The 11,014-nt window shown below is 37.9% G+C and overlaps 1 protein-coding gene across 1 annotated transcript; it reads left to right on the forward strand.

Moving 5' to 3' along the window:
* The first annotated feature begins 941 nt into the window (after nucleotides 1-941).
* Nucleotides 942-5,169, forward strand: LOC122010748 (serine carboxypeptidase II-3-like). The gene is made up of 8 exons (XM_042567236.1): nucleotides 942-1,314; nucleotides 1,404-1,511; nucleotides 1,692-1,954; nucleotides 2,147-2,407; nucleotides 3,519-3,637; nucleotides 3,740-3,832; nucleotides 4,517-4,622; nucleotides 4,857-5,169. Exons 1-8 carry the CDS (start codon nucleotides 942-944, stop codon nucleotides 5,001-5,003), a joined length of 1,470 nt encoding a protein of 489 aa, XP_042423170.1. The 3' UTR covers nucleotides 5,004-5,169.
* The last annotated feature ends 5,845 nt before the right edge of the window (nucleotides 5,170-11,014 follow it).

Below are 11,014 nucleotides of genomic sequence, written 5' to 3' on the forward strand. Positions count from 1 at the left end.
AATCTCGAACAATTACATGAACAAACCAAACCCAAACTTAGACAAGTCATTCCGGGCCATATAGAAGAATATAGTGTGAGACAATCATGACCTAATAATGTGGTCGTATGCTTGCTACACTATTCCCTACCTTCCTTCGGTTGGAAAATGGAAACCACACATTACTTGTCATATACTTGACCAAAAGCTATGCTTTATAGTTCATATTCACACATACGCATTTACTAATTAATCTTCTTCTAATCTGTTCTAACTTCAAACCATTGTTTATGGACCAACATTACATGTGGTTGGTCACTCATTCCATGTCCCTTTCAAGGCTCTATTTGCCTTGATTAGGAGCTGTGGTATATATAACTTGATCGATGGAGAATTTTGAATATGATGACTAAGCTTTTGTCATATCTTTGCATTTTTAGAATTTTTTTTTAGTTCGATAAGTCTAGATAAAGTTTACCTTATAAACTATCTATCTCGTTGAAGCCTTTTAATTTTTTTATCATTGTCAATAATAATCTCTCTTTCATGATGGAAATACAGTCCAAAGCCGTTTTGAATTTTAATAGTGGAACGAACAATGACATTATCCATCTTGAAATTAATACATCTATCTTAATTTGCTAGACTTGAGTCTTACAACAGATAAATTTTTGATCAATGGATAATTCGTTTATATCCTGTAGAAAATTTTCATAGAGAATTAATTGTTCGTATGTAGGTTGAACACCCGCTGCCAACTTAAAAAAAACAAATAAAATCCAAAAACAGTTGGCTTGCCTCGTTCCATAATACAACGACAAGGGTCAAACATTCCCAGACGAAGCAGACAGATCATTCTCCGCCGGCTCCAACAACAATCAATCAGTTACTCCATAATTATCCGATTGTTCATCCTATAAATAAGATGTCATTCAATTCCATTCCTCGTTCCCAATCAAACAATGAAGCCAAGTTTCAGCTGTCTCTGCTTCTTCTTCCTCCTCTGTTTATTACAATGCGGAGCTTCTGGTACAGTGCAGCAGGGAGATGCTCTGAACAAGTTCTACTTTAACAACAGATCAGGTAGGTCTTCTGCTTCATGGCCTAGCAGTCTCCTTTCGGTATCCAACCTGGAGTCTAAGGTCTACGACAATAGCAAACTGAAGGAGGGCGACAAGGTTGTTCGGCTACCCGGCCAACCGGCCGGCGTGCATTTCGATCAGTACGCGGGATATGTCACCGTCAACAAACCCAATGGTCGGGCTCTGTTTTACTACTTTGTCGAGGCTGCCGAGAATAGCGGGTCGAAGCCTCTTGTGCTCTGGCTCAATGGAGGTATGAAATTAGTAGAAAATGAATCGATCGATAGATCGATGAGTTGCTTTTCGATAGAGTGGTGATTGCTGTGGCGTGGGTGGGTGCAGGGCCGGGTTGTTCGTCGCTGGGGTACGGCGCCATGGAGGAGCTCGGGCCGTTTCGGGTGATGAGCGATGGCAAGACTCTGTACAGGAATCCCTACTCTTGGAACGAAGGTTAAGATCATCTGTCATCATCATCATCATCATATATATATATATATATATATATATATATATATATATATATATATATATAAATGTTATTTCCTAAAGTTTAGGGAGTAGAGTAAAAAAAGGTTTCTGCTTTGTCATTACTTATTACCCTGAACGACTGATGTGTATCGTCCAATGTAGTGGCGAACGTCTTGTTCCTCGAGAGCCCTGCCGGCGTTGGCTTCTCCTACTCCAACACCACGTCGGACTACGCCAAGAGCGGCGACCGTAGGACGACGATCGATGCGTTGATTTTCCTCGTTAACTGGTTCGAGCGGTTCCCGGAGTATAAGGGGAGGGACTTCTTCATCACCGGCGAGAGCTACGCCGGGCACTACGTCCCCCAACTCGCCCATGCCATACTCCATCACAAAGATCGCCTCATCAACCTCAAAGGCATCGCGGTAAGACATGGATCCCGAAATCAAACAGTCCGATCGATCCCCACTCATTTTTATTGCAAATTAAATCGGGAACGATCGATCCCCTCCGATGCTTCATCGAAAGTTCCCATTTCGATTGCAAATTAATTTGGGAAAGATCAATCTCCTCTAGCTCTCAACCGAAAGATCTAATTTTGCTTTCGAATTCCCTAGATCGGGAACGCAGTGATCAATGAGGAGACGGATAAGAAGGGGATGTTCGACTGTTTCTGGACGCACGCGTTGATTGCCGATGAGACGATCGTCTCGATCCACAAATTCTGCAATTTCTCGTTGGATACGCAGCAGCAGCCTCCGGAGTGCGACCGAGTAGTCGACGAGGCGAGCCGTGTCTTCGATGAAGTGAACATCTACAACATATACGCACCGCTGTGCTTCTCGTCGGGCGTGACGCCGACTCCAAAGTTGCCTTCGGTTTGTCTCTTGCAAGCATCTTTATATTTATCCTCATTTTCATGGTATTTTCAGAGTCAATTTAGATCCATCGATTCAACCTGTTAACTCAAGAATCAGAGTTCATTGCATTCTTGTTTGATCACTACAAGGAGTCAGTTAAATTAGGAAAAGTTATATTGGATTTAGAGGGTAATCTGACTCAAACTGTTAACTTCTAGTCTTTGACTTGTATCCCTTCTTGATCCCATTTAGAAATGGAATAACAACTAACTTGATGCAAACCCTCATAAAAAATTGCATGAAGGGCAGACTCTGGATCGAGCATGATCGAGATTAAAAAGTGATCTGCACTAGAAACTTGTTCCCTTTCAAGCCCCCTCCACCAAATTCATTTGAATGTTAATCACTAACATTACATAGTTTTCATTCAAATCATTAATTTTATGGTTCTCAGTCACTGGATAAGGTTAAATTTCACTAAGGGAGACCTATATGCTGCATGATCGATCGAACAGGACTTCATCTCAGCCATTCTAGACGTGAGCGAGCGAAATGATAAGTTGCCCTAGATCATGTCGTGCAGAGGCTCCCCTTTCATGCAAAAACGACCTGCAAGAGCCAAGACTTGCACACTAGCTTTGCTTTCCTTCACAGGCTCCCTTTTTTTTTATAGAATTATTTTTATTCAAATCATTTTATGATTTCTCAGTTACTTAAAGTAATTAAATTGCACAAATGGAGAAGGGAGACTTATGCTTTACATGATTAGTTGAGCAGGATTTGATCTCGGCCACTCTACATTCGAGTGAGCGAGATGATTAATTCCCCTTGATCATGCGTTTCAAAAGCTCCTCCACTTGGGAGAGCTGGAACTTGGATATTATTTTTGTTCACCTTAGGAGGCTTCTTCTTGTCACCAAACTCATTCCAAATTTTTTCCCAATCATATCAATTGTGAATGAATAATAGGGATATGGTCTGTAGCCAAGTTAAATGTGAAAAATCATAGAACTAACAGATTCGATCTTGCTCTGTTTTTCAAAATATGGCAACTTTGCCCGATCCCTTCTTGCCTACCAATTGTTATGTCTATATCTTGAAATGTTTTTTTTTTCAAATTATGATACAGATTGAGAATTTTGATCCTTGTACTTCTAATTACGTGGAGGCATATCTTAATAATCCTGCGGTACAGAAAGCTCTACATGCCAATGTGACAAAGCTCAACTACACCTGGTCTGGTTGTAGGTATATACATATCTCATATAAGCTGCCCTTTGATAAGTTCTTTTCTTTTAAACTAAATAATGAAAATTCAGCTCATTTATTTATATTTTTGTCTCGATGCAGCCAAGTGATACCAAGTTGGTCAGATCAGCCTTCCACAATGTTGCCAATTATTCACGAATTGTTATCTAATGGGATTAGGGTTTTGAAGTACAGGTAAAACAAATTATTGCCTCATGACCATTACATTATATAACTAATCTAGGAGATGAATTAAAGAGGCAAAATTGAAGTGAAAATCCTCTTCACCGCCACCTATGTCTTGATCATATGAACAATTTTTTTTCCCTCTGGGTGATGCGGTCGTTGAGACATGGAGTGTTGCTGCATTATGTCATGGGGCCAAAACTCAGTGCGTCTGAGCATGCCTTGACTACTATACTAATGGCTAGTAGTAATCTATAATCTATCTCCTCCGGGTTAGCCTAGGGATGAGTTGACAGGGGCGCTGGGGGCGAGTGAATTGTCTTTTGCCATATCATATGAAAGCATTTTTTTTGCAGTTAAAGCAAACAGAGATTTTCATCAAATTATATGGCGTATCAACTTTACGTTTTAATACTATTCGTATAGGTAGGTGCGTAAATTTTGTAGTCCTTATATACATTGTGTAAGTGCAACAACAGATATTGATATATCAAATTTTCATTTCGAGACCCATTGATTTAGTAGTTGTAGGTGTGCAAGTATAATAACTTTAAGATCTCTGCTTAACTTATGTCATACAATAAAGATATTGTTCATTAGATCACGAGTGAAGGGGCTTTCGATCAAATTTTGTCCCTAAGTAAGCTTTGGCCTGGTTCATCGTCATATTTATCCATGCTTGCAATTGTGCAGTGGTGACTTTGATGGAAGAGTTCCTGTTACTTCCACAAGATACTCCCTCAATAAGCTAAAGCTTAAAGTGAAAGCTTCATGGAGATATTGGATGCTTAACAGTGAGGTAGACAACTATCTTGTTTTAAATATTTTCGTTATAATACATACATATATTTTGTATTTAATTATCCTCGAATCCACCACTAATAGATAAAGAATTGAAAGTGTTTACATTGATGATGAAGTAAGTTATTCTCCTCTGATACTTGTGTGTGCCCAAACTCTCTTCATTGCCCAAACGATGTCGACGACTGCTAGGCCGATATTAATTTTGATGGGTTTTATTTTGAATATGTAGGTCGCGGGATACACTGTAGTGTATGATCACAATTTGACATTTGCCACTGTTCGAGGAGCCGGACATGAGGTTCCAAGTTATCAGCCAGCTCGAGCTCTGGAGATGATCAAAAGTTTTTTTCAAGGGCTGCATCTCCCGGCTGCTTAAGGGTTTCAACAGAGAACCAATCCATTTGTTGTTGTGGTTGTTCGTTGTGATCTCAATAGTTGAATGAAATCTAATCTATGCTTTTTTTAAAATATTATCTTTGGCTCAATTTAATCATGGTTTGACTTCAATTAATAATATAGAAATTTCTTATTAAGTGGCTTAATTTTATGTTAATTTATCATTAATGGAATTAAGATGGTGTGATAGGTTAATAATAAGTGATTATGCCACATTTTCCTTGTTTACATCTAGCATTCTTCAGGTGTGGAACCCGACTATCTTGGAATGCGTAAGACAAATAGAAAACATAATCCGTGGGCAGTCTTGTCCTTTTTTTTCCCTTGGTTTTTTTTCGTTGTTACGTTGTGGTAAATATTTGATTTCATCTTTCTTGGACAACATAATAAAAGTTAGTTTTCTTTTGCATTCTCCTTATTTACTTTTCTATTACACAACATTCAATTTGACTTCACTCACAGAAATCTAGAAATGATTTATTCCCACTAAGAAGAACATGTAAGCAATCCTTGTACAAACTGTTAACCGAAATTTGTAACGCAGCATAATTATAAACAAGCCACCATTGTTTACTGAATTTCCTTATCCTTAGGCAATGAGTTCATAAGAATTAATTCATATATTATAAACTAGCTTTTATTTGGAATTGAGGGATGAAGAAACACTACTTCTTCTGAGTTTGTTTAACTTACCTTAAATTTTTATGCTCAATTTTATGTAAAGAAATTTCATCCTAATCTCTGTCCAGTGCATTAGCAAATTCCTTAACTTGATCCATGGTTACAACTGGGAGACACGGAGACATTCAAGATATTGAGGAAACTCAAAGGCCGATTGTCGGCTCAAGTCTAGTTGAGGCCCTAGGTAGTAAAACATTAGAGCTTTGATATTGTTTTAAAAAAAAAGTTCACATTTTTTTCATTCAGACTTGAAATAGACAATAAACATATTTATATTCAAATAATAACAATAATAAAATATAATTCCCTACTAATTTATCAAAATAAAAATGTTTAAAATTAAAGGAATAAAACTTTGATTTATATATTGCAATTTCAATATAATAATACTTTAAAATTTTACTCTTACCGTACAAATATAATAAACATTCTTTTAGACGCATTTTTATAAATAGGAGGAACAATATAACAATAATTTAATCAGTATGCAATCATTTATAATAAAGATTCTCTCATTACAGAATACCAAATTCTCACCAAATTTGAGAATTGACACCGCGCCCAATACTTTAAAAAAAATTCTCATTACAGAATACCAAATTTAATCATACACTAAAAATAACGAGTTGTTATGCTTAAGCTTTAAGGTAATGAAACAAAACAACAACTTTTCTCTAAAAAAATTCAAAAGAAGATATTTTTTTACTTAAAAATTAGTTACTGTGCATCACAATTTTACCCCTTGTCACTTCTTCAAATTGGATTCAAGTTGGAAATTTGCTAAAAGGAAAGAAAGGAAAGTAACAAGTGGAATTCAATGGAAAGGTAGAGTTTCTAAAGATAAAAGGGATAAAAAGAAATATAAGATTTTGATAAATCCATTGGAACAAAACAAAATATATGGGAAATCCTTTAAGATCATGTTGTAAATCTTTTAAAATATTTTTCTATTCTCTCTCTCTCTCTCTCTCTCTCTCTCTCTATATATATATATATATATATATGCCTTAATAGCCTATGCCTAAAGCTAGACTTGTAAAGGGCACACACCTAACATCAGTCGCAAGGCCTCATTGGCATCGTCACCCAAAGTAAACACCTCACAATTCAATCCTTCCTGGAGCATGTAGACCATCTTTTCATCGGTCGTCACTTGGATCATCAGTAGGTGTGCACACTCCTACTTGTTGTATACCGACCTCCTACTGACCTCCTGCACCATTGAACCGCCATGTGGTATTCCTCCTTCCCCAAAGTTGCTCGTTGAATGTCCCCTAGCATGTGTCAGGCATCACTGATCCTATCTGAAAACTATAGAGATAGAGTATTGGGCGCGGTGGATTGGTTGCTGAATGAGAGAAGACTTTTTTACTTCGCGGAAGAGCTTCCTTTTGATCTTGCGTACACAGAGATAAGCCAACAAAATGTCAATGCGTTGAAATCAATGGGGGAGTCCCTGACAACGACCCTCCAATGCTCAAGTCAGTACAAGTCCGAACGGGTGAATGAAGAATAGTGAGGATGTGCACGTGAGAGTAAGTTGTCGTTATTCAAAGAACGTACCTTGCCAACGAAGAGGACTCCCTCTATATATATTACCTCACATAACCTCTGTAATCATGATGTAATAAAGTGTGTCAGATGTTTGTTAAGTAATAGAAAGAGTACAACCTAGGCAATATGCAATAATTGTCTAAGAAATCTTCCATTTACCCACATGTATACCTCTTTTATCTTTATGGCTTCTGTCATGACTGGGGTTGTTAAAAGAATATGCTGTTATAAGTGGTCTGCCAATGGGAGACACGATGGTCCCTGAATAATGTTCTAGAATAATATTCTCTGACACATAGTTGTTATTTTGACAGGTTGTTAGGATTCTCTGCTCGTGCCGTCGGTTAAGTATATCCCGGCCGGCCTATAAGGCCGGTCAATTTTATGCATATCCTCATGTCAAGCTGCTTAGTTATGCACTATATGCTAGAACTATTGTTCAAAGAATATGGGTGTATCCCGACTGGCCAATAAGGTCAGCCATCTTTATGCCTATTCTTGCAATAAGCTATCCTGATATATGTTGAATAAAGTTCGTACGGAGAATAATATGATGCCTTAGGCGTATAGGGGAAAGATGTTTGGAAAGCAATATGAAACCAAGTGTCTTAAGCCCGACCAACCTCTTTATCTAGACGAGCAGGTATTAGAGAGATGTGTGAGGTTAAGCGCCTTAAGCTTGGTCGGTAGGTATAGAGAAATTTATGACCATATGGGGGCTAGCCCTTATTCTGCCTGCTTATATAGCTGATTGCTATGATGTAGGTCAAACCTTCCAGTCGGGGTTGACCACTTTCAAAACTGGTCGGTTGGCCCCCTCTTGTCGGGCTTGTAACCTGGCTGGGTTAAACTTGGAAGACTCAGTGTTGGTCGAGCGATGAGGCCAAGTGAGAGATGTTCTCTTCCCCTAACTTTGATCACCACGTCACCTTGATCTAAACCGCCACATCATCTCTTGGGTCCGCTCGTTATGGCTCGTATTACTAGCCTCCCCTTCAAGTCTAGTCGAAGGAGGTGTAGCCGATTTACTAGACCCAAGTTAGGTTTTTCATCCGCTCACTCTATGTAACAACCCAAATTTCCTTATAACGAGTGCTAATAGTGCTTAAAAATATTTAGAAATGCTTTAGAAATATTCTAGAGATTTTTATGTAATTTTCGGAATTCATTTGGTATTTTTACCAAAAGAATGAAGTTTCAAAAAGTAAATAGGTTCGACCGAGGTTCGAACCCGCGACTCCGACCCAACCCGAGTCTTAAGCGAAGCGTGAAGACCAAGAACCCAACAGGGCCATGCTGATCAAAATAGATAGCGAAATATATTTATGTGTTAGATAGTTAACAGAATATTGAAGTTATAAGAGGAGAACTTGAGTTGTTTTCCCAAAAACCTAATTCCTTTTCCCTTCTTCTCTTCGTGTGCTCGGCGGTGCTCGGCGGAAAACATAGTCGAGGTTAGGGCATCATTTCCGGCGGCCGGCCAAGGTTCATACGAAGGTTTCTACATATCCTCGCGATCCTCTCGTCGATGAGAGCTTGTGGGCACAGAGAAGCCGAAAATTCGAGCTATCCGCAAACCCTAGAAGTTCTTCTCGTTCGGTTGTGTGTTCAAGAAGCAAGGTAAGCGCTTCTCACCTGCGGTAGGAGTAGTTTTCGGACCTTGCTTCTCCTTATTTTCGAATTATACTGTGAAAGTTAATGTGATGGGTTTGTTGCCGTGAGTTTCAAAGAAGAACATTTTTGGTCTCTTTTAGTTTCTAGCTGTGGCACTGAACAGGGGAAAATGTTGTGGTTTCGATTTGTTTGAAGTTTACTGCCATGAAACTTATTTCAGAACTTGTTAGATTTGGATATGAACAAATAGTTTTAGTTTTAGTTCTTAAAGCATGCAATTTAACACAGTGCAGATTTTTTTTAGCTTATAGTGCAGATTTGTGTAAGCTTATAGTGCAATTTAGTTAAACACTTCAGTGCAATTTTGTTAAGCATTTCAGTTCAGTGTTAATAAGTATTTCAGTTCAGTTTTGTATAAGACATCCTTTTATTAGAAGTATTAACAAGTATAAGTATTTTACTTGAGAGGCTAGTACCCGACTTCCGAGGTTGTCGTTAAACAAATCTAGGTGACCGTTTCCGAGGTCTCGACCCTGGTAAGACCAAGGTCTTACCCTTGTAGAACTGGTGGCTCGCTACCCCAGTTTCTATTAGGGAGCGCACATTGGCACTAAGCCTGGGCCCAAGAAAAGATTAGTATTTTGAAGTATAAAAGTATAAATTTTAAACAAGTGAAATAAGCTTCACATAGGTTTAAAATTCAGCAAGTTTAGTTCTTTATGCTAATATGATTGTATAGATTTGCTTTATATGTATAGCATTTCAGTATATTCACATGCATATTCGAGTTTTGTGAGTTAGGTAGCGCTTACTAAGCAAGTTTGCTTAGAGTTACATTTTCCTCTTACTGCAGATAAAGGAAAGGAAAAGCTATAGCAAAGGAAGGCGACAAGGAGGTGCGGATGGATGTGTGATGCCTGGACTATAGAAGCCTTGGGATTTAGTTAAAGATTTTATTAAGATATTTTGTATTTAGACTATTGGGATTGTTTATTCATGTAGATGATTTAATTCATAAAATGACTTTATGTATTTAGAATTTTCTCATTAGAATTGCTATGCATATTAGTCTCATAATTGAGTTGTGTTAATGTTGCATACATGTTCAGATTAATAGATATGTTTTTTTTTAGCATGTTCAAATTGATATGTTTTAGTTGTGTATACATGTTGGAGTAAAATGTAGAGATACATGTTTCCGCTATCACTAATTGCATGTTTAGAGAGTTTTATGTATTGATAATTACATGTGAACAACTCTAATTAAGATAAGTTAGTAGTTCAGTAGCGCTCCACCCTCACATATTAGTAGTGAGGAGGGTGGGGTGCTACACTCTATTTTACTAGGGTCGTCCGAAAATTCATGTTCTCTTTTATGGCTTATCCACTTGGCAACATATTTCAAAAACTGCCTGTCAGAAGATGGTTATTCAAAAGAGAAGACCAAGGACGCATGGAGATGCGCTTTAGCAGTGGAATGATTTGGGTGTTGTTGGGATATGCCTGATGCGGGTGCGTTCTAGGACACCTATCGTAAACATGCACAGTGGAAAATAAAACAACAATAATTTCTAATTATTATATCATACACCACATATATATAAGGATACAATATGCTAAACATCATTGCATAATTAAAATTTTATGGGAAGAAAATTTATGCTAGGTATACCTTTCCGATGACTTGTAATGAGAAGGCCATCAACCGTAGCAATGTTGTCAAACCTCGCCTCTATTTGTATCCACGCTAAGCTCCTTAAGACAACTCATTGAGTACAAGCCTCTCATTCGAAAGTTACTAGCCACAAGCGAAGAAGAGGGATCAAGAGGAAGAAGAAGAGAAGCTCACAAGGGAGAGTTTTTCTCCCTTGTGGTGGTCACAACAACAAGAGGGAGCACCCTCTTGTTGGAAACAGGAGAGAGGACAGGGAGAGGATGATTGAGTTTTCAAATGTAAATCAACCAAATAATGAAACTTGCATCTAATTATCTCCCAATTACATCTATATATAATCTTCTTTAATGAGTTGGATTAGAAATCCCAAATTCAACCCATTATCCCTTAACCAAAAATTTGCCCATTAACCCCTTGGTTTGGTTCACAACTAAACTAAGTTGGTTCATGATTAATTCATGATTAAA

Source organism: Zingiber officinale, chromosome 8A (genome assembly GCF_018446385.1).
Source record: "Zingiber officinale cultivar Zhangliang chromosome 8A, Zo_v1.1, whole genome shotgun sequence".
NCBI classification, from domain to species: Eukaryota; Viridiplantae; Streptophyta; class Magnoliopsida; order Zingiberales; family Zingiberaceae; genus Zingiber; species Zingiber officinale.